Source organism: Ambystoma mexicanum, chromosome 9, assembly GCF_040938575.1.
Source record: "Ambystoma mexicanum isolate Mex_15411 chromosome 9, UKY_AmexF1_1, whole genome shotgun sequence".
Classification (NCBI taxonomy): domain Eukaryota; kingdom Metazoa; phylum Chordata; class Amphibia; order Caudata; family Ambystomatidae; genus Ambystoma; species Ambystoma mexicanum.
The window spans coordinates 521,929,608-521,954,189 of NC_090931.1; the positions used below are offsets into that span (position 1 = coordinate 521,929,608).

At 46.9% G+C, this 24,582-nt stretch overlaps 1 protein-coding gene across 2 annotated transcripts in view; it reads right to left on the reverse strand.

The window, feature by feature from the left end:
- The window catches only part of USP32 (ubiquitin specific peptidase 32), a 3,569,419-nt gene that overhangs the window by 3,367,889 nt on the left and 176,948 nt on the right, over window positions 1–24,582 (reverse strand). For both annotated transcript variants that reach the window (XM_069615070.1, XM_069615069.1), the window contains exon 6: window positions 19,165–19,296. In XM_069615070.1, the coding sequence (XP_069471171.1) occupies window positions 19,165–19,296 (132 nt within the window). The remainder of the gene's footprint in view (window positions 1–19,164; window positions 19,297–24,582) is intronic.

Here is a 24,582-nt window from a genome sequence, read left to right on the forward strand (position 1 = left end):
TTTGCTAGAAACAGCGATTCCGGAGCTGTAGATGAGTAGCGGTTCTCATAACTGAATTTAAATTTGTTGATGCTACATAAGAATGTATTTGGCTTTTGAGTGAAGGTCACGAGTTGCTTTTTTTGGTTGGACGCACAATACGCCCGTGCATCCCAGTGAACGTATAAGGGGCAATTGTTTTTTGACCTTGGGTGAAAGGGAAAGCTTTGAAGACATTCACGGAATGAATGGGTGCAAAAAAATAGCAATTGATAAGGTTATGTTGTAAAATGTTTGTAAGGGACATGCAAGACCAGTCGACAAAGAATCTTCGCTGCGAACACATTGGTGTCCGACTTGCAGAAACAGAATGGAGGTAATAAATAGTATGTAAGTTTACTTTTGCCCACTCTACAGCGTCCCGCCCCTTCATTTTTACTTTACAGAAAATCTAATTGTGCCCATATAACTCATGTATTAACTTTCTGCCCTTTTACATTTTTCCACCAATATTTCAGATAGCACACGTTCCACATTTGTACAGTATGCCTATTCTCATCCTTTCTTACCCCTAATACTTTTGTTTCAACCGTTTTGTTTGCCCACATTGCTTTGTGTATTAATTTGCACGCTATTTTGGTTTTCTTTGAAATCACGCGATGTAATAATATTTTATTTGTCCGTTCATTTCGCTTCCCCAACTACATTATCGCCTTCCTGTGTAGTTCGCATTTTTTTTTCTCTTAGGGTGCATGCAGATTCTCGGCCTTTGTAGCCTGTTACAACATTTACACATGCTCATTAGGACGTTTTCAATACAATGTTATGTTTGGCCACTAATATTTGTGTATGACTTTGCACATTTTTTGGGTCTTTTTTGAAATTTTTTGGTCCAGGTTGCTTATTGATACGTACTTTCCTGTAACTATATATTGTAGTACTGTCCGTGCCACAGCTTCCAGATGCCAAGTGTAGGCTTTTTCAGACGGCAAGTACAACTGCTCGTGCCTGTCCATAACAATTATGTGGGGTGACACCCTAATTCTGCTTTGTCCCTACGCTGAACTCTCTATTCGGAGCAACATCACATCCTTTATGGTTCTGTGGCCACAGTTCATGACGCCTTCTTGGAAATCACTGCGTAAACAGTGCTTTAAAAACAGAAAATAAATAAATAGAGTCAGGCTAAAAAAAAAGTTCATAGGCTGAATCCGAAATACCACTTATCTCAGACAAAGGCAGACCTCGAAATGGCAAAGAGGGACACAAACCATCTTCATGCACGTGCAAAAGAGACAGACCACTCACTTAAGCCATGCCATAGTGTTATAATCAACAACTACTAATGTCCCCAACTCAATAAATACCATGGTTCAAAATTGGGGGAAGCTGAGAGCTATTTGCACTAACAGCTACTAGTAGGTAATTTTGGGTGCCTGAGCCAACTGATGCCGAACAAATGCACCTTTATCAATTAATTCTGAAGGTTTGGGACAAGTAATAAATACACATTAGGACAAATCTAGAAGACATTTAGAGCATAAGAAGTAATAAATAATGGACAAAATGATGTTTGGATCTTATGTGGGAGTTCGATTTGCGAAACACTGTTCTAGCTCCACATTCCCCAGTCATAGTTCTTGGTCACTGGTGAATGCTGGATACCCAGGAGCTACTGTCAGCCTCTGTTTATCCAGTCTTAATTTCGGTCTGTGAAATATTCAGGTGCATGTTTTTTTGCCGTGTTATTCCAGTTTCGAAAACAAACAACAACAACAAATCACAAAAGTGAGTTTTCATACCTTTTGTTGTACTACCTGAAAAAAAATTGCTGAGATGGTATAATGCATGAGCTTTCAAAGTCCCAAACAACTTAATAGTATGGTAAAAAGCAAAAATGAACAGAAGGAAAATGTAAAGAGTGTTTTACACTCAAGAATCACAGGCAAGGAATTCCGTGCCGTAATGGTCTTATCTAACAGCTATAAATCAACACTACAGTTAGCTTGCAGTTAGAAATATTTAATTGTTTAAGAAACACTCACATTTACATTAGGACTAGATTGCTTTAACTATGTAAAAACAACCATGTAAAAGACGCAACTGTTAGATTACGTTAATTTTTGCTTGTTAACATCTGGTGAACTTCTTTGTGGCATGCAAAGCTCATACATTATTCCATCGCAACATTATACACTCAAAGGTTTAATCAGAGATTAAAGAAATGTTTACTCTGATCAATGCACCAAAGAGCATATTTATTTAAGAAATAAAATGTGTTTCTGGCTAAAATAATAAGCTAGCCTCAAGTACAGTTAAGATGAACAATTTCAAGTTCTTTCAAAGAAGACAGATTCATGGATGGTCCAAAAACGAGCATTGTGGTGGGCTGAAAGAAGATCAGACACTATTCAAAATTGTCCTGCCAACAAAAGATGTTCCTGTTGCAAAATCAGACAACTCTACATCTATAACCTTGAGAAACGTTATGTGATGCAACAAAGTCCCCTTGCATGGCTCTGAGGATTAGGGATAGGGTGACCACAGTGACCAGGTACCGCTACCTGCTATGTGATGCAGGAACTGGGGAAGCACTGGTCTATCCCATTTTTCCCACTCCTCAAGGCAAGGATTTGTCCAAGGCTTATACTCGAAATCACCTGCCATTAAAGAGAGCCTAGGCCCTTGAAGAAAGTAACTATAATGTGTCTCCTCTCGTCCTGTCACGATCCTAAACTCCGGGCCAACTCTTTAGAAAGCAAAGACAATTATGGGTGTCCACTACATGGGATGCCAGTCAAATGAGGTCTGCAGCTCTGTGGTGTGGGAAACAAGGAAATATTTATTTCATTTGTATAGCTCGAATTCAGAGGCATTGAGGGGCTGTAACAGGTAGAAGTTCTGACAATAGTTTCATCAAACAATACAGTAGGGTAGCACAGGTACATGTTATTTGTATTAGTATTTATTGTGTTTATATAGCGCTTTCATCCAAAGCGCTTTACATTATAACAACAGAATACATAGAGCATTATAACAGTAGAAGCAATTTACAATCATGAATCAAACCAATAAAAACAGTAAGTAGAGCAATTCATCTGTGAGGGAAGAGGGAAGGGGTGAGGAGGGGAAGGAGGAGGGAAAAACAGAAGGGGTATAAGGGTAAAAATGAGGGAGGATAAGGGGAAGGGGGAGGGAAGAGAGGATCATAGGGAAGATTTGAGGGAAGGGGAGAGAATGAGAGGTGGGGAAGGTTTCATGGCGGGGAATGGAGAAGGAGAGATTTCAGGGAAGTGTGGAAGGAGGAAAAGGTAGATCTAGAGCGGATTGAGAGAGGTAATGATATAGTGGCATTGTCATACAGTATAGTAGTGTAGCAAGGTTAAGTCTTTTGACATGGTGTGAATAGGGGTCAGGGAGAGTTATGGGTAAGGAGAAGAGTGCTTTGCGGAACACCCAGTAGGATTTTTCTGCCCTCGGAGAGGTGGGGAAGGAGTTCCAAAATGTGGCGGCTAGGTAAGGGAAACTTGAACCGCCGGCTTTGGATCTCTAACAGAACGCAATAAACACAGTCTACTGTGTATAGCAACACACATGTCTACTAAGGTTTATCTGTGAACACAGATAGGAAAAAGCAGCAGAGGGGTTGCGTACACACAAGTGGCACTCCACCGTGCACACATGCAACAGGGATCCAAGATTGTGGTCAGCATTAGTTCTGAGGAAAGTGCACGTTCTGTCAAACAAACCAATCCCATAAGAGCACACTAATTTACATTCACTTCAACAGAGAGAATAGGGCAGTCCTGCCGGGCCAGGACCCTATGTAGAGGAAAATGATGACCACAGCTCGGGCAGTGCAGAGAAGTAGCATGTTGGAAGCTAGAGGAAGAACCAAACAAGGAGAATGGCTTGGCAAAGGTCCAAGAGGCAGCATCAAGAAAGTTAGAATGGAGGAAGTTAAGCTAGTTTCAAGGAATGGAAAGAAGGCGAGTTGAAGGAAAAGGTTGGAACAGGGGAGGTGAAGTTGAGGTGATGAGAGAAGAACAAGGGGGACTGTGCAAGAGGGGGAATATGCGCGAAGAGCAAGTGGGACGGTAAGAGGAAAGCAAGATGACGCAGTGAGAAAAAAGCAAGATTAGGCAGTGAGATAAAAGCAAGAGGAGGGGAGTAGGAGAACAAGAGGAAGATGTGAGACCAGGTGGTAAAGGGCAAACATGAGCAACTGGTGAGAAGGCCAGAAAGGGTGAATAAAAGGCAGGATTTGAGAAAAAGAGGGGGGTGTGGATCAGCAAGAGGAGTAGGCAGCAAATTAGAGTGAAAGGGCTGGAGGATTGAGGAGCCTGGGAAGGCCAAGGCAGACAAGGAAAGTATCACAGGCACATCCTACATCTGGGGGACTAGTGTGGGGTTGGGAGAAGGTACAAGTGGCAAAGCAACAAGGGGGCGAGGGGACTGTAAGGTGTTGGAATATGCAGAAGGAAAAGGGGTGTGTTCCCAAGGAAAGTGATTGCTACAAAGGCACGAGGTGAGTAACCAGGAGGGGTCAGGGGGACTTCAGTGTTGGCAAAATGTTCCCTAGTCAGGGCTAGGACAGTTACTCGCCAACCAAATCAATCAGTCGGCGACCAGCGGGAGATCTTGAGGCTTAAGCTTAGTACCTTTAGCCTCATCGTCACCTAGCTCTTCATGAAGGCAGCAGAGTAGCCCTAGAACCAGACCCCACCATGAAGATGAAGCAGAGTACACTGGTTATCAGACAATTGGAAAGGAAGTTCTACAGAGACACTTAAACACCTCAGGTTGTGAGTGACCGAAACCCACCAAGGATTGCAGAGAGGGGTAGCCAGACAGATTAATTTGTTTGGAGACCTAAGAGCACACACCCTACTTTTGTGGTCATGTTTTTTTGTCTTTTTTGTGGCGTTACCAATCTTATCTGTGGGTCCATGTGCTCAGTGAACCACACTTAGCTTTGTGTCAGGGACTAACACAGAAAGGGTTCAAACCCCCACTTTGGATCAAGCAATTACAAAGCCATGGGTCCATCAAGAAGTTTTAAATCACTTGCAGTTTCTACCCAGTTCGACCCCCATTTCAAGCAGTTGACATTCTACCTCGATAGAAGTGATTCTCAACACCAAACTCTAAAAATATAAAAATATGCAAGCACCGACAGAATTTGGATATAGCCGGGAGAATGGGTAAACATTATCTCTTGAAAAAGATAATCGGCGTCAAACATTTGTAATAGTATAATTCCTCTGCAAAGTGAACTACCTTATTTTTCTTTCTGAATAATAATTTCTTTCTGAATAATAAGGTCCACTTTTGATTTTGTACTTCTCTACCACATCCAAGTCCTTGGTTTCGACTCTTCTCTCCCCTATTTGTTCTATACTTGTCCATGTTTCGGTGTGATGTTTTACTGTTCCGGCACAAGAGGCTTGATGGCCAAAGTGCTTAAATAAAATTGGTAAACGATGTATAGTAACTGATGCCCCTCACCTGACCGTTTCATTGCACTTAACCTTTGAATTGCCCCTTAACACTGTTTATGTAACCGAGATGAAAATATGCAGCTTTATAGGCATCTTAAAATCCTGGATGTGAGTTATTGATGCTGTACACTTCGCTGCTTGATCCCCATGTTCATCGTCGTTCACTACACACAGGGTATGAAAATATGCCCCAACCAGGAAACTGGGTTAGTGGGAAATGTCTCACTTTGTGGGAAATATTTCATGCTAGTCATCCTTTTGATTATAGGGTGGAAATGAGCACTTGTCATGTGCAAGCACAATCATAGATTACACAAGTTTAATTTCATAAATGACAGGCAAACTAGTGATTACCAGTTTTCATTACCTGTCTAACTCTGCCTTTGTCCGCCCTGTTCCAAGAGAGTGACAGATGCGACAGGTAGTCTTACTCAGCCTAACGACTTGTAAAATATGGAAAGATTAAAGTTGCTATAAATGTGCACTGAGAAATTTGATTTTACACTCAAACATGACATAAAATGAGAGTAGGGACAAGAAGTACAAGGAGGTATGTGAACTTCCTAAGTTCAAAATATTTTAGTCAAGTAGAGAAGGCAATATTGGGATCCAGATATTTTGTTTTTCAAGTCAGCGACATGACACTTCCCCAACATAGCCTTCCTTGTTATTTTAAACAAGGTTTAAAATGGTTTTAAGAAACCTTTACATTTTTGATTTAATGTAGCTCTTCATAAAAGGGTTCAGTTTATTTCTATACATTCACACATTTGTCAAATAAAACAACTGATGCAGAGGGTATAAATATATTCGCCAAGGGAAAAGTGGCAAAACGGATTTGAATCAGTGACATCACACAGTTTTGAGCATAACATCACACAGCCATTGATCCCCCACCCCCAATGACCTAATAATGAAACATCAAATAATCCTTCATCGAAAGTGATGTGATGAGCCAATGTATCCTTTTTAATATACTTATTGAGATGCTGAAGCATGTTACTAAAATGGAATTGGTGATGGTTCTAGACGCGGCTACCACTACTAAAGCCATACTACTAAGTATTAAAATAGTTTAGCCCGATTTGGCCATTATCCTAAAGAATACAATCAACATATTTTGTTAAACTAAAGAAATTATGGGGGCGCGTTCGAGAGCCCACAACCAAGATGGCCGCATTTCTCTAGACTCCGTGCTGGACCCGTCGTGAGGGGAAATCGGCCACACATCCAAAAACACAGTCAAAAACACAGTCAAAAACCTGGGAGTCCTAATGTACAGCACACTAACCTTAGAACCACAAGTAAACGCGATAATTAAGAAATGCTTCTTCCTCCTTCACTCAACAAAAAGAATCCTACCTTTCCTGTCCTTCACCCACAAAACACTGACAATTGTCGCCCTCATCATGTCAAGAATTGACTACGCAAACAGACTAACTCGGGAAGCTGGAACATCTCCTGAAGAAATTACAACGCATCCAAAATGCAGCAGCTAGACCCCTCCACAGGGTATCTAGAAAAGATCACATCACTCCAGCGCTAAAAATGTTACATTGGATTCCAATCAAACAACGCATCACGTTCAAAACAATGTGCATAACACACAGGGCAATCAACGGACAAGGAGAAGAATTCCTACAAAGGAAAATAATCTACAAGCCAACGAGACTCCTTAGATCAAGCAATGAAATCCGCCTGGAACCAAAACCATACGCCAGGAAAAAACTACGGGGCTCCTCATTCTCCTACATGGCGGCAAAAACCTGGAACAACCTCCCGAAAGGAATAAGAAATACCAAAGACCAGAAAACTACTAAAAACCTGGCTATTCAACACCTCGGAACCAGACGGAAACAACAAACAATCAAACAGAAAATACAAAAGAACAGGCTGAAAGAATAAAGGACGGCACAGACCACACCTAGAACCGACTAAGGGACACCCCGACAAAAACAAGAGACAATGCTAGGTGGAACCGACTACGAACTACGACCCTATCAGGACAGAACAATAGCAAACAAGCCTAACACAAAGGCAGAACTACCAACCTTAGCCACTCAGACAGGGCGTTGGGTATGGGCCTAGGTCGCAAGTAGATTGATCCAAGAGGACTAGTTAGCACCAACCACAAACCGGGATGTAGGTGCCAACCAAAATCAAATATAGAAATGCAAAGACTAGCAAAATGAACATAATGACAGAGGTGAGAGACCGCCTTATCATGCGGAAATAGATCACTGAAAGGAAGACAACCATGTCTAAATCCAGAAAGACATACAATAGGAGTGTGCATTTCTTGGGACAAAAATGCTACTAACCAACCCTACAAAAACCTCTAAAAACCTCACCCCTTTTCACACACCTCTCACACCCTAACTAAACATAACCACACTTCTTGATCCGCAGAAATCTGCATGCACTTCACCAGACCGCATCAACAAACACAAAAAGCTCAGCGAACTGTGTTAACCGAACTGAAGCTGCCAACAGTACATTACAGCTCTCTTGCTCCTCTCCAAACTTTGCCCTATTAACAAGCCCTAACCGACCCCCCCCCTTTCTTTCAGATCCACCAGAGCACCAGGGGACCACACCGGTGGTGATAGTGCGTGGTTCAAATATCCTTTTACATTAACATTCAATAGGAATGAAACTGCACCCTGTCAGCGGATGATCTAATTAAGGGGATCGGCAACCTGAGGTCCAGCTCTGGGCACCCGCAAGGTCCTGGAGGGGCCAGGTGGCGAATGTTAAGACGTGCAGCGTGAGAGGCTAAAGAACTTGACTAGGCTCCAGGTGAACGGCGGAGCGCTGGTGGCGAGGGGCGATCCATGGCACAGGACGCAGCTAAACTGCCGCACCCAGCTCTAGAGATTGACTGAAGACCTCCCGCAACTGAACCAGAGTGGTGGCACCCCCTGGTGGGAGGGCCGAGGCTGCTCCACATAGGCCGACACAGTGGAATGTTTGACTGACAAGCGGCCGACAGCCTGAGGACGTCCCATGCTGCTGGACGAGGCGGGTAGCGGGAGTCAGTGACGGGGTGGAGGAGTTGAGCCCGAACGGGCGCGGTGGGGCAAGCCAAGGCGGATAGTGTGAAGACGGAGCTGGGGAGATACTGGAACAGTCTGTGCAAGTTGAGAGGGCCGGGCCCGGGGTGGTGCAGCGAAGGAAACCCCGTTATGATGCAGCAGTGAAGGGCAAGGAGAGGAGCAGGTGCTGAGGGAGACAATCTGCTTACCCACCGAACGCCTAATCACCCGACTCCGCTTCTGGAGGAGAGAGGGACGGGCCAACAGGAGACGTGGCTGAGCACGAACGTGCCTGTAAAATACCTGGGCCATACGAGTGAGCAGCCTGCCCCCCCCCACCCCTCCGTCCCCCTGGGCCCCATGGCAAACACGGCACGGCACTTGGAAATTGCAGAGGGCTGGCTAGGAAGATGGCAGCTCCCTCCCTGATCCCAAAAGATTGCCGGGGATACACAGTATGTTAAGTGGGCCCAGACTGCAGGAGCTGGTCTTCGGTCAGGGAAGGAATCAGCACAGCTGACTGGCAGACAAGGGAGGAAAGGGATAGTTGGACGCTCCTTCCCTGCCCAGGCGGCGCCCCTGCATTGCAGGTGTTGGTGAGGGCCTGGGGGAGCTTTGATCAGGAGGCGTGGTGAGCAGGGCTGCTGAACCTAATAATATCTGGACAGGAGGGGCACCCTGAGCAAACCAATACAGAGACAAAACCCGGGCACTGGCACAGTGTGGGGAGGCCCTCCTTCCTGGGGCCACTAACGACAACAGGGATATACAGCCTGGAGGGGAGTCGGCTTCTGAAGGTGTAGGGGACAGTCTCCCCCAGCTCCAACACTAGACCAGCACAGGTGTGAGATCTGGGCCTGCCCAAGGAAGCCCTACCGTGAAGCCTGTAGGAAGTGATGTAACCAGGCCCCTCAGGGGGACAATAACAGCGTTTGAGGAGCACAGCAGTGCAGTGGGTAACGAGCTGTATGGCTAAAGGGAATAAAAAAACAGTCCTGCCTGACCTATACCCAAAAAGAAGGTCTGAATAAAGGAGGTGAGAGGATGTCGGTGCCTCAGGACAGTGCCGAAAAGGCACCCCTCTTGGGCGGAGAGGAGCCACCCTCGATTTCGAATGGAGGGGCTCAACAGTCGGAACTTAGCCAAGTACTGGCAGAGATGATTTGCATCCATCAATACCAAACTGGATGGGATGGCTTATAGGGTGGACAGGATGCAGGAGCGTATCGAGAAAGAAGGCAGGAGGATATCAGAAGCTGAACAACGTGTGGGGACATTGGAATACACTAGCGGTGAGACAACGCAAGCAGTTCAGGAGCAGCGGAGGGAAGTCAGACTGATCAAGAAAAAGAATGAAGACCTTGAGGCGAGATCCCAAAGGAACAACATCCTGGTGGTGGGGGTGCTCGAATCGGTCCCGCAGCAGAATATGGAGAGATTTATTAAGGAGGTCTGGCAGGGTCCCCAACTATCTACTCAATTCTTGGTGGATAGAGCGCACTGGATGTTGCAAACGGTTCCCAGACAGGGGGCGGGGGGTGGCCCTCGCCAGATCATTGCACGCTGATTGAATTATAGCGATCGAGATTCTGTACTCTGACTGGCCAGGGAACTTGGGGACATCACGTAAGAGAAAGCCAGAGTTGCCTTTTAACCGGACTTTACCCCAACAGTCCAAAGGGCCCGCCTCTCCTTTTTGGCAGCAAAGCGGGCACTCCGCGACCGGGGGATACAGTATGCCATGCTGTACCCGTCCAAGCTACGTGTCCAACATGGAGGCCAGGCCCATTTCTTTACACACCCGGGAGAAGTGCACGACGATGGATGTCTAATATGTGAGTTGATGGAAATGTAATAAATCAGTCCTGCAGCATAATGTGATTAAGCTTTGCAGTCTTCCCCCTACCGCAACGAGGTCTGGGAAGGTGAGAGGTCACTTAGGTGGCTGTGTCCGGCACCCCCAGGCTGTGTCTCATGTTGAACAAGTTGTTGCGGGTACTAGGGTGGTGGGTATATGTCACTGCGAGTTGGGGGTGGGCAGTGTGGGTGGTGGTGGGTAGGTTGGGGCAGTGGGGGGGAGGGGGTGTCGGGTGGGAGTTGCGGGGAACGTTGGGAGTTAGTTAACAAAAATGATTCACGTCACGTAGGTCTAGTAATTAGCCAAGGTACAGCCTATGTAAGTAAGGGGACTAAGCAGGCAAACCAAACGGATACACTAGTGAGCAATGGTTATGTTATGTTAAAGGTACATATATAGTGCACCATCACCAACGGAATTGGTCCCCAGGTGCTCTGGCGGATCTGTAAACAGGAAGGACGGATAGGGTTAGTCGGGAGGAGGGGAGAAGGAGAGTGGGAGAAGTGGTGTGCTGTTGGCAGGTTCAGCTCGGTATACACACAGTGCTGGGCTTTGGTGCTAGTATCGGATCAGGCGAAACCTCGAGTGCTGTAGGTGATGTTTATGTGTTGTTGATGCGGTGTGGTAAAGTGCGTGCGGATTGCTGGGAGAGAGATGGTTGTGTGGCTTTGTGTGGGTTAAGTATGCAGAAGATTGAGGCTTGGCTTAGTGGGGTCTGTATCCCGATTCAGGTACTTCTGGTTCCGTTAGAGTTGTATACCTGTGGGTTGGGTTGTTGCTGGTTCCTCGTGGGCCGACTCACTTTGGTGGTGCTGCGCTGATCCAGCTCTATTCATAGTGAGTATTGTTTTGATTGATAGGTGCGTCTGAACCTTTTCTTTGGGTGTGGGACTGGCTAGGTAATATCTATTCTCAGGTTATCTAGTGTGACACTGGTCGGTTGAGGCTTTGAATGGTTCAGGGTGGAGTGGCGTTGATGTGGCGTCCTAGTGTATCCGTCTTGGTGAGCCTGTTTAGTCAGTTGTTCGTTTCCTTCTGTCATGACTGTCTTTCCGTTGGTTCTTTGGTTTCCGTGGGGTGAACATCCTTGGGGCTATTGTTTAGTTGTAGTTTTTGTGTGATGGGGCATTGTGCTTCCCGCTGTGTATTGGTGGACAGTGTGTAGTGATGAAACATTCTGTTTCTCACCCACTGGATTGGGGCTCGTGTTGCAGTGCTTCCTTTCCCTCTCTATCTGTTGACCTTAGGTCTGTTGGGAATGGTTATAGTTTAAGGTCATGGTCCTCTTGATGATTTGTCCTAAAGTTTCTGTCTTTGTCTTGTTATGTTTACGGTCTTTGGTCGTACTGCGGCTGTCTCCCGGTTAGTCGTTTAGTATGTTGGGGGATATTTACCTTAGGGTTTTTCCCATTGATTGCTTGGTGTGGATCAGGGTCTCACTACATTCATTGATGTTTTAGTTGTGTGTGTGCGCCCCTGTGGCCGGTCTTTCTAGTTATGACGTGAAGACCCAGGTTTTGAGTAGTTTCCTGAATAGTAGGTGGTTTCTTGTGTTACGCATGTACTTTGGAAGGTTGTTCCAGGTTTTCGGGGCTTGGCGAGAGAAGGAGGATCCTCCAAGTTTTCTTTTGTTGTAGGGTTTCGGTTCCAGGCGGATGTCAATGCTTGATCTGAGCGTTCTTGTTGGTTGAAGTAGACGCAGTTTGTCTCTCAGGAACTTAGCGCCGTCGTTGTGTACTACTCTGTGCGTAATGCACATTGTTTTAAATTTTATTTGTTGTTTTATTGGTAACCAATGTAGTGTTTTCAGCGCTGGTGTGGTGTGTTCTCTTTGGGGTCGTTTCAGAAGTAGTCTGGCAGCCACATTTTGAATGCGTTGTAGTTTAAGAGTCGTTCAGGCATGCCAAGGTATAGGCTATTGGCGTAGTCTACTCTGGACATGACTAGGGCGGTGATGGTGGTTGTTTTGTTGGCGAACAATAGGAACGGTAAGATCCTCTTTGCCGCTCGCAGGAGAAAGAAGCATTTCTTGAGGAGAGCGTTTACTTGTGGCTCTAGCGTGAGATTATAGTCCATCAGAACCCCCAGGTTTTTTACAATCGGCGAGGGTGCTGGGGTTATCCAGAGTTCCCTTGGCAAAGGGATAAAATGGTTTTCTCCTCCATTTTTTGTGACTATTATTATTTCAGTTTTGCCTGGGTTGATTTTGAGGCAGTTGGAGTTCATCCAGAAGAATACATCGCAGAGGCAGTTTTCTAGCATTGAGTTTATTTCCGGGTTGTCTTGTATTTTGAAGATTATTTGTGTATCGTCAGCGTAGTTGTAGCAGGTGATGCCGTGGCTTTTGATGATTCTGATAAGTAAATACAGGTAGATGCTGAATAGTAGAGGGGAGAAGGATGATCCCTTGTGGCACTCCACAGGTGGAATCTCTCCGGCTGGATTTGAAGGGTTTCATCGATACGGTTTCCGCTCTGTTTGTTAGGAAAGATTTGATCCATAGTAGGGCGGTGTCTGTTATTCCAAGTCCTTCTAATCTCGTTCTGAGGGTGTCGTGGTTGACTGTCGATTGCTGCCGATAGGTATAGGAGTATCAAGGCAGTGCTGTTGTCCGAGTCTGTGTTGATTTTTAGATCGTCCCATATTGAGTGTAGAGCGGATTCTGTTCCTCTCAGTGGTCTGAAGCCAACTTGTGTCTGGTCTAGTAAGCCGTGCTATTCTATGAAGTCTTGGGTTGTTTTGTATATGTACGTTTTGAGTAGTTTGGCTGTATACGGGATGTTGGAGATGGGTCTGTAGTTGGAGAGGTCCTCTAGGTTTCCCGCTGTATCTTTGAGTAGTGGCCTGATGTATGCAGTTTTGAAGGCTTGTGGCACTTGTTCAGTTGCGATGGAAAGGTTGAGGACGTTCCTGTGATATTCCATGGGCGTTCCTTGTTTAAGAATCGATTTGTATAGGTCTGGTGGGCAGGGGTCTTTGGGAGACCCTGAGTTATTGCTTTCATTCACCAGTTTGATGAATGTCTCCACTGATATTTCTGGAAAGCTTCGTAGTTTGTTTAGGTGCTCCTCCTGGGTGTAGGTGGGGATCGTGGTCAGATCAGACGGTCTGCTTTGGATGATTTGTTGGATGTTGGGGATTTTGTTTTTGAAGTGGTCTTGAAAGCCATTGCAAAGTTTCATGGACAGAGTTGGTGCGTTATTACATCCCGGAGGATTTTTGATTTAGTTTATGATTTTGAAGAGTTCTTTTTGGGTGTTTGGTGCTTCGAACATTCGGTTGTAGTAGCGTTTCCTCTTCGCTTTTTGTATTTTCTTTTTGTATGCCAGTTTGTGTTGTAGGAATTTCAGTTTGTTCACACCGTCGTTTTGTTTTCTCCAATCAAGTTCTAGTCTTCGTTTATTCCTTTTCATGGTGCCAAGTAGTGGGGTGAACCATTTTGCCATTGCCCGTTTATGAGAAGAAGTGAAGGGTTTTTCTTTGGCGATGTTGTCTATAGTAGTTATAATCCAGGAATGCTGGAGGTCAAAGTAATTAGCTGGAACTTATGGGGTCTCAACAACGAAGGCAAGGCCCGCAAGGTAGTTCAGTTTTGCCAACGGCACAGCGCCAAGGAAACCCATCTGGTGGGCAGGGGGAGCGAAGGAGTCGCCAGGTCCTGGGGAGAATGCAGGCACTTCACCTCATACTCCTCGTACTCTGCAGGAGTGCTGACCCTTGTGCACAAGTCTCTGGCTTTCCGTACGTCCGAAACGGTAATAGACCCAAAAGGCAGGTATGTGAATGTGTCCGGTTGTTGGGGCAACATGATGGTCACATTTATTAATATTTATGGACCCAAAGTGGATGACCCTGGGTTTTTTGAGTCATTAGTGAATAGATGTCACAAGTTTCTTTACACCTGCCTGTTCTGGGTGGGGGGGATCTAAATATTGTGCTCGACCCGCAGAGATATAGATCAACCGGGGGGGGGGGGGGAGGAATCGCCCGCATTCTAAGGCAGTGGAGGTGGTTCTGGGGGGTATGCAGGTGCTGGAGTTGGGCGATGTGTGGATGTTGCTGTGACCAGAGGTGAGGGGGTACTCATTCCACCCGAGTACACGGGACCTCCTCACGACTGGACTATATTTCGGCAGACCCCTCTCTGATACACCAGACGCATGATTGCATTCTCCTCCCCAGAACATTATCTGACCACTCACCGGTTCTTTGGAAGGTGAGCCCAGAGGGGGAGAAAGAGCACAACTCCCCTTCTGGAGATTTAAATTATCGGCACTATCGGATGTAGTGTTTAAAAGTGAAGTGTACTACTTGAATAAGTCATACTTCAGCACGAACCTGGGCTCAGTACCCACAATCGGTACCATTTGGAAAGCATTTAAAGCTGTGCTTCGGGGGTGTGCCTGTCCCTGGAATTGGGTGCATTAAAAACTATACGCAGACAGCTAAACAAGACAGAATCAGAAATCAAGGCACTGGAAGTGCAGTTAGACGAGGGATGGGGGTGGGGTTTGACCTCAGGGCTAAACTAAGGGAAGGGCTGGATCAATTTAACAATCTGGCAGAGGAGGAAGCCAAGTACTTGGCACGCCCGGCAATGGCCCATAGGTATGGGGAGGAAGGTAGGCCAGGTAAACTATTGGCAATGATGTTTCGACACGAAAGAGGGAGCATAGACATAGCAGTGGTGAGGGGGCAGCAGTGGTAAAACAGGCGGACATAGCAGACACCTTCTGTCAATATTATGAGAAGGTAAATACTTCTAGGGGGTCATGGACTATGGAGGAACTGGAAAATTACATAAGAGAGGCTGCCCTCCCAGTGTTGAGCAAGGAGGCGGTGGAGGGGCTGGCTGCCCCCATTACAATAGATGAGTTCCTCCAGGCGATCCGTGCCCTACCCACATCCAAGGCACCTGGCACAGATGGGATCACGGCCAAGTTCTATAAGGAATGGGGGCCAGAGGTGGCACAGCACATGCAAACGATGTGGGAGGAGGGCATCAACAATGCGTGAAGCTGTAATCACACTAATCCTGAAACCAGACAAGGAACCCTTAGACTGCCCCTCTTACCGCCCAATATCGCTGCTGATTCTTGACATTGTTGAATCTTTGCCAAAATCATGGCAGACTGGCTCCTCCCGCATATATCCCATATTATACACGTGGATCAATCAGGCTTCATACCCGGAAGGTCAACTTCATCCAACCTATGCAGGCTCTTCGCAATTTTGGCCCAGATAGACCCTAAGGTGCAGGCAGCGGCAGTGCTGCTCGACATGGAGAAAGCTTTTGACTCTGGAGTGGGACTACATTTTCGAGGTGTTGCGTCAGTTGGGAACCACACAATACTGTCGGCGGTAAAGCTGCTATATGCGTGATCAAATGCCTGCACAGGGATTGGAGGCATCTGGTCTAGGCCCTTCGCACTGTGGCGGGAGAGCAGACAGGGCTGCCCGCTCTCACCCTTGCTCTTTGCTACAGCGATGAGGTGATGGCGGCCCGACTGCAGAAATATCACAGGACTAGAGGCCTTGCTCTGGGGGGTACCAGGGAGCTGGTGTCGTATGCAGATGACGCAATCCTATTTCTTAAAGACCCTGCAACCAACCTAGCTCCGTTATCAAGGGAGGTTGCGAGATTTGGAGGGGCGTCGGGCCACAGGTTAAATAGGGGAAAATTCACTCTGTTCCCACTGAACGAGATCACAGCTAGACCACCGACCACCGAGGGATATAGCTGGGAGCAACGGGCCATCACGTACCTGGATGTGAGGGTCAGCAGAGACGCCCAGACGCTACTAGCAGTCAACCATGTACGATACCTGTATACTCTGAAGGCGAAGGTAGAAAAGTGGTGTAGGCTCCCCCGCTCGTTGTTGGGCAGAATAGCAGTGGCCAAAATAGTGGTGACCCCCAAACTGTTGTACATCTTCCAGAACATTCCAGTTTGGCCGGGGGTAGGATACTTTGCAGAGGTGAAGACCCAGCTGATTAAACTAGCATGGCATCCACAAAGCCCACGTATTAGCTCTGACACATTGACCTTACCCTGGGACAAGGGAGGTGCCTGCGCTCCTGATGTGGAATTATACTTGTCATCTCAGTTATATTTTACTTCACAGTGGATGCTGGGGGCCCCGGCCTCTCCCCATGTTAGCATAGAAAAATGCTCAGCACACCCGTTCTCCCTACAGGGGGTCCTGATCTCCAAAAGGGTGGCAGCCAAATGTAAATTTGACCCAGTGGCGTGCACGATCCATGCATGGAAGAGAGTCCAGAAAAGGCTGCGGGTGGATGTCCTCTTTGGCCCGGGTATTCCGTTGTGGGATGTGTAGACGATGGCACCAACCTGCGAGGAAGCCAGTATCCGGGAGTGGCGGGGGCAGGGATAGTTTGCATGGAAGACATGTATCCGAATGGCTCCTTTGTCACCCAGGAACTATTCACGGAAAGGATGGGGCGGGCTCCCAGCGTAGGTTACATTATTTTAGAATGTGAGCAGCTTTTAGGGAGTGGTCCACCGTGTTTCCAGAGCAGCTGACTGCTATCCCGCTCTTGAAGTACATTGTAGGCTCACCGGGTTGCAGGGGGTGGTCTCTATAATATACAAACTGATTCAACACGATTCTCCCCAGGAGCTCTTAAAAGGCAAACAGAAAAGGGAAGAGGATGCTGGGACTCCCTTTACAGATAAACAGTGGCCGGGGACATGCGAAAACAGACACACAGTGGGGCCTTCCATACACGGCTACAGTTGATCCAGCTAAAAACATTGCACAAAGTGTACATGACCCCGGCCCGCATCCACCAGTTGGATCAATCTAGGCCGGCCGCTGCCTGAGATGTAACCATGAACCGGCTGACATTTTGCACATGATATGGGCTTGTCCCAGACTGAGACCGTTCTGGGAAGAGGTGGTGGCATTTATTTCTGCAATATTGGGACAGGTCACCCCTTGTCAACTTTGATGTTGCATGTTTGGCTGGGCCACAGATCTCACTAAACAGTACCGGAAACTACTTAGAAACCACTGTGAGAGTCGCCAGGCGATGTAGCTTACTGAAATGGACCTGCCCCCCCACCTCCCTAATGGTCCCCCAGAATTAAGTTGTGGTTGAAGGACTTAACATGGCATAGTGACACTGATAAGGAATACGGGGGCCCATGTTGGTGCAAATCAGGCCTAAGAACATTTGGAGCCCCTTCACAGCTTACTTATTGACTCAAAGCTCTGAATCAGGAGTGTGAAGAGGTTGGACCGAGGGGTGATCAGAGCTCAGAGCCATATCTGGAGCACAGTCTAAACGCTGCTGGGGGAGAGGATGGGCTTCCCGTCTGCAGCGGCACTGCCCCACTTACCTGTTTGAGTGAGATCCCATAAGCACAGTAAACTGCTCCCGTTGTCCAAGGCCCCAAGGAAATAGGGCATCACTAATTACCTTGTAACTGTACCTCAATTTTACAATGTATGTTTAAAGATGTTATGTGACGTGAATCACAAATAAAGTTTTTTTTTAAACACAGATTATAAAAAGGCATAAACACTTTCGAAAATATCATGATTTGGTTAAATAAAAGGGTGGCACAGCAACCAAAGTGGGTTTCAAGAGGCAACATAGATGCATTGACTGCTACACCGAAATGATGCCAACTATTATAATCCAGACAAAATAACAAAGCATGTAATTTTACCACTAGACCGCAGCTCTATTCAGCAATTATTTTAGTAATATTGCTCTCTATTGTGATATTGAGTTTGGTATTAATTACTCCTGAATTTGACAGACAAGGGAAAAACAGGAAGAAGTGACTTTCTCAGGATTAGACAGTGGTCATCAAATCATGTAGCCAGAATCACAACCTGGATCTTCAGGTTCCACATTTTCCACCTTTGCTGCTAGGCTGCACCATACCTCCTTCCACTACTTGCCAATCTTTTTGATTCAATATGTAGCCCATTACATGGTTATGATCATTTCTAAACAATTAGGTTTATCTCTCTGTGCTCCCATTTCTTTCTCTCCTTAAGTTCTCGCCCCATGATCACAAAACCTTGTCACTTGGAGAAACGAGAATTAGCTTTCATATAATTCAGTTCCAAATCTGTAGTTTGCTGACTAGGCCACGGGCCTCATCATGAGTTGGGTGGTAATGCCGGCGCTATTACCGCCGGCACTATTAGCCCTACCGCCAAACCCCCCGGCACCATTAGTGCCGGATCACGGGTTTGGCGGAACGGTTAGTGCCCATTCCCCATTGGGCCCTTCGGGAATTCCTCATCCTCCCTTGGGCCCAATTGGGAAAATTTGCGCTATTACCGCCGGCGGATTTCCTGCCGACGGTAATAGCACAGAAAATTGGCAAATTTGCTGCAGATTTCCCCCCAGCTCTGAGCTGGGGGGAAATCCGCCAAGGCCATGATCTGGCGGACCCTTAAATGCGGCGGTAATAGCGATACCGCCACATTTAAGGGTTACCGCCAGATTCGTGATGAGGCCTCACAGCTTTTCTCTCTTAGCCAATATTGTTAATTTGTTAAATTGGGAAATCATTCCTAGTGATTGATGGTTTGTAGGAAATCTTTTGTTCAGGGGAATATTTTGCAGGACTTCCCTACAAGCCTCCCTGCTTTTACTCGTGTGCTCGGAAATATCCTGTACACATGTAGTGAATTACAAAGCACCAAATAAATAATCAAATTAAGTCATCAAAACATTACCAAATGTGTACCATAAAAAAACCATGCTACATAAATATTTGCAGGAAAGGTTTAGTTAACCCACGTACCTTCACTCAAAGACAAGTGAATAGGAGGGGAAACCAAGGGGCCAAATGTTTCCAGATCAAAACGTCCAGTCCTTGACTGGGCCTTGAGCAGCCAATAGCGTTTTTCAAGGTCAATGATGTCTGATTCTTCCACTGTGGAAATGAAAAACAGTGATTTTTAGAGAGCGTCTGGCCAAGGGTGCTCCTCTAAAATGCATAGATGAGGAATGCAATTGGCCTTCAATCAATACAAGTGAAGCAAATAACTTTCAGAAGGTCAGCATCATAAAAACTGGATTAAGAATGGTTGTATCTATTAAAGAGCATAACAGGTTAAAATACATAATCTTGATCAAACACAAGTACCAATATTCTACTATTATAATGCATACACAACCAGAAGATATCCCCACATTTACATGGCGCATCTTCACTCTGCCCTTCAATATGGTAATTCCACGAAAAATACTTGTTAAGTCTTATCCCAAGGTAGTCAAACTGGGCCCAAGATTAAAGTTCCTTACCAACTGAGGATATTGCTTTACTTTTATTTTATTGTGTATTTTTCAGCTAATACCCATAAGAACTTTTAAATAAATGTCCATGCTACAGTGGTATTTACATATAACTAAAATGCAAATAAAATACAATTTCAATAATTTTATTAATTACAATTCATCAATAGTTGATACTTAATATTGTCTCAATGGTTTTCCAGAATGTCATCAAGCGGTAAATACATGTTTCATCATCTCCAGCCAGGAGGACTTTGCAAATGCTGTTATAGTTATATGATACACATTTACCCCATGCTATGCGGTACCCTATATTTACACTTGCTACTTTTGTTGTAATCTTTTTATTGGCATTTCATAAAAGTAACGCAATACACAATAGTCCAGTACTCGTATAACCACTGCATGCAGGAGCATGTGTTTAAAAAATCAAAAAACAGTAGTAACAAGATAAAAGAGAAACAAGAAAGCAGTTCTTCACACACACAGTGGCACTATGAACGTTTTTTAGTGCCCCACCTTGTTCACCCAGGAGATCCCACGACTAGTCTAAACCCTTTCGAGCAGACCCATAACTCTCAGTCTGGAGGCGTAGGTAAAGTCCTTATTGTGAGTATGTGCCAAGGATAAAAAGCAGCCCCATCTCGCAAAAATGGTTGGACCTCATTGTCTGAAAAGTAGGTCACCTTCTACACTGTCATCACAGATCACATGCATGTCCACCAATCGTCAGTCGAGGGGATTCTTGGTTACTTCCAGAAGGCCGCAATCGTGGCCTTGGCAATGAGGATTATGGTTTTTAGCACTGGCATATTTAGTAGCACTGGGATATTTACAGTGCTTCACCCCAGCATTCTGCCCAAAGATCCCCAACAAGCAGATTACTGGATCCAACGTCAGGGTAACCCTAGTGATCGCATTAAGGTTATCCAGAGTGTCTGACCAGTTATCGTGTCAGTTTAGGGCATCTCTGCCAAATATGCATGTACTTATTGGCACTGCCACATCCCCTTCAACAGAGCCAATTCTCAGCCTCCCTAACAAAATTCTTCATTCTGTCGAGAGTTAGGTACCCCCTGGCATTGAATTTGTATCCCCCTCTTGCATTCAGCACACTTCTGGTAGGCTCCAGGCTTCCCTGTATTGGGATTTCAACCCCGAGATCACTGCGCCAGGCCCCCACATGCGAAGGAAGCACAGCATCCCCTGTGTTGCACAAACACGAGTATAAGCAGGAAATAAGCCCTTTAGTACAGTTTAGTGACAAGATGACCTTTTTGAACCCACTTAGCCCTCTAGTTACTACCTTCTTGTTGTGAGGCTGAAGTGCCCAGTGCCTCAGCTGCTAGTATTGGAATCTACCATTCTGCTGAATTCCAAACGTGTCCTTACATGAGTCCAAAACTCCGAATTTGGCCATCCACAAACATATGCGCTAAAAACTCGCAACTGCCCTCCCCCCCACTCTTCCCCCCCCCCTGCTCCAATCAGCAAAGGAAATACCATTATACGCTGGTCAAAAGTGGAGGTTATACTGAATGGTTATAAGAGGAGAGGAAAAGGTTGAGAACCTCAGCCCACACAGCTGCATCCCAGACCTACATTGTAACCTTAGTTGCTGGCAGTTCATATACACGCAGTGGCGTGTCCCGCTTCTCCAGCCACGGAATGTCCCGTAGGGCCTTACCAGGGACCTCCTCCTCAATATTCACCTTCAGGCACCGTGTGTCGGGGCCATTGTGCTAGTTTATTTTTTTGTGTTTTCACAAATGGCCCGCCCTCTTCCTTAGCACTGGAGTGCCTCTGAGGGTTGCCATGGAGCCATGTACATAAGGTTGCTGGTTGGCCTGTTCCTCTCTGAATCCTGCCAATGAAACGCCAGCAGGCGAGGAAGACGGCCCCCAACCCAAAGGCCCACACCTCAATGCCCTGTCTGTTCCTGTCCGTGCTCAGAGCCCAGTTTGTTTTGATCTCTTCAATTCTAATGCTCTGCTCTGACATATTTACACACATTGCCACTTTGACTGTGCCAGCCCGTGAGTACTGCTAATTAGTGGCTGCCTCTGCGCACTGAATTCATTTCTTCTGCCTCCAAGTCATCCACCTTCAAGATGCCCCATGCTCCTTAGTGACTCTGCTTGCTGCCTTTCACTCTCTGTGACTCACTCCCACTGTCAAAAACTACTTTACTGCTGTGCTGCACTTGCGGTTCCCTTCCCCCACCTCTGTACCTGTTTGCCTGAAAATTGCACTTAGCGGAGCCTCCATCCTACTGTTTGACCTTACACCTATTACCTTTGACCTACTGTGCCAAGTTGATAGGCTCAGAAATGTGTTTTTCATCTTACTTGCTCCACTGTGGTCTTTCTGCTTAGCAAAATCTCAAACTGGGCTGTGTGCACTTGCTGCATTGTGATTTCTTCGGCCTTAGATAAAATTAAACTTGGCGGTGTACTTGTGGTTACCATTCATACAATTGCTTCTTGCTAGGTGCTCAACTGTTATTTACTACCTTTCTACAAACAGCGGTTGCTGTTGAGTACACCCTGCGCCAAGACCTGCACACCCTACCTTGTCCTCAGTGCCCCCCCTCGTATCCTCTTGTCCCCCACCCCCTGTGTTCTTTGCTCCGTAGCCCCCCCGCCCCCCCCCCATGTGCTTCAGTACATCAGCCTGGTAAGTGTCCTCCTCACCCTTGCAGCTAGCTATGTCACTATCTCCATCTTCTCTAACTGCTTCTATATTTCCCATCCCTCTCCTATCACAAAATCTGTCTGGAAGAAACGTAAGAAGGACATACTGGGCACCAAAATGCAGTCCTTATTACAGACACCTATGTCACGGCTTCCGCCAGAGAGAGCATCTCACAGACATCCTCCTTGTCTTTACCTCCCCCGACCTATGGACCTGGCACATAGTCGCCTTTCTCTCTCCTATCGCCTCTTCTCCCATAAATGGGGGCACCTGCTAAGAGGTCCTCCTTGACCTCTTTGCCATTTCCAGGGTCATCATTAATGTCTATCTGAATGGAACTATTATGGTTCAGGGTCCTCAACCCAACCTTCTTCTCTTTGACAGGCCGCTACCTCGCCTCTCAAACCTTACCTCTCTACCTGGACAGGCTCCCTTACTTGCTCTGCCTTCCTCTCCCTCTCCCTCTCCCTCTGCACAGGCTCCCTTGCCTGCTGTGCCTTCCTTCTCCTCCTCTGCACAGGCCCCCTTGTCTGCTGTGCCTTCCTCTTCCTCCACACAGGCTCCCTTGCCTGCCGTGCCTTCCTCCTCCTGCTCCTCCTCTGCACAGGCCCCCTTGCCTGCTGTGTCTTCCTCCTCCGCACAGGCCCCCTTGCCTGCTGTGCCTACCTCCTCCTCTGCTTAGGCCCCCTTGCCTGCTGTGCCTTCCTCCTCCTCTGCACAGGCCCCCTTGCCTGCTGTGCCTTCCTCCTCCCCTGCAGAGGCTCCCCTGCCTGCTTTGCCCTCCTCCTCTTCTGCACAGACACCCTTGCCCTGCCTCACTGTCCCACCCCCCCTTGTCAGCCTTGGCCCCTCCGCCATATTCCATTACCCCTAAGGATATCTTGCCACCATCAGGGGTAGGGGGACCACCGTCCCCTGCAACCCCCCGCACAAGACCTTCAAAGATTGCAAGCTGCTCCATATTGCCACGCTTAACTCTCGCTCTTCTGTCAAACACTCGTCTGACATCAGCAACCTCCTTGAACACATGGATCTGATGGAAATGGGGCGGTAGTTGGCTGGGCAGGAAGGGTCTGCAGGGATTTTTATTAAAGAGGGGAGTACAAAGGAGAGCTTGAGGGAGGATGGAAAAGAACCAGTAGCAAAGGAGTGGTTGCAGAGATCAGCAAGAGCAAGGGCGAGAGAGGAGGAGATGTCCTTGATGGTTCTGGAGGAGCATGGGGCAACCTGTTTGGAAGAGACCTTCATGGAGTTGACAACTCTGGTGACTTCTTCAGGTAAGACGGGAGCGAAGGAGGAGGGTGAGCGGTGGGGGGCGCAGAGGGGGGGGGGGGGGAGGGTTGGGTTAGAGGAGTGCATGACAAGGCTGTTCAGTATGTACTGAGTTTTGTAGTAAGGGCCTGGCAAGGAGTAGGGGCAGAAGATACTGCGGATGGGTTGGCAAGCTCCCTGTAGATTTTGAAGTGTTCAGATGTGTTGTTGGTTGCATGGGACACTCATGACTGAATGTGGGCTCTTATTTTGGCACAGATGGAGAGTCTGGTGTCTCTGGATCAGGCAGCAGGTCAGTTTGTCAGAGGGCGAGCCTGAAATGTGCCACTTCAGTTCTGCAGTTACGTTTTTGGTCTGCAAGTTCGGAGTCGTACCACTTGTTAAGCTTGGAGGCAGGTTTCAGGTGGATCCTCATGACTGGGGCAAGCATATCAAGGGTGTTGGTATTGGTACAGGTAGAGGTTGCTGAGGACAGAATCAGTGGAAGAGTGTGTTGGGTGGGAAAGGGGGAATGTAGGTGAAAGAGAAGGCAGCAGGTGACACTCGTTTCATCGGACAGATGTTCGTGAACGAGCTTGGCAGAGCATTATGAGGAGTTTTGACACAGGGCCATAGGGACCCAGATGAGTGGTGAGGAGAGAGTGCTCAAACCAGGAGAGGGGTCACCAGGAGAGTAGCGAAAGTAAGGTTGGAGTGGATGATGGAGTATAGCGTGTGTCCAGTATAATGGGTATGGCCAGAGGGAAGTATGGAGAGGGATATGGAGGAGCAGAGGTCAGTGAAGAGAGTGGTTGCTGTGCAAGGGGAGCCCAGGTGGAAGTTGAAGTCACCTAGTATTAGCAGGTTGGAGGTGGTAGAGGGGGCAGAAGTCTGCCCACTCAGAGAGGAACAGAGAAGAAGTGCCTAGGGGCCGGTAGATGGTAGAAGGTCAAGGTGGTGGAAGGAGATGACCAATTTG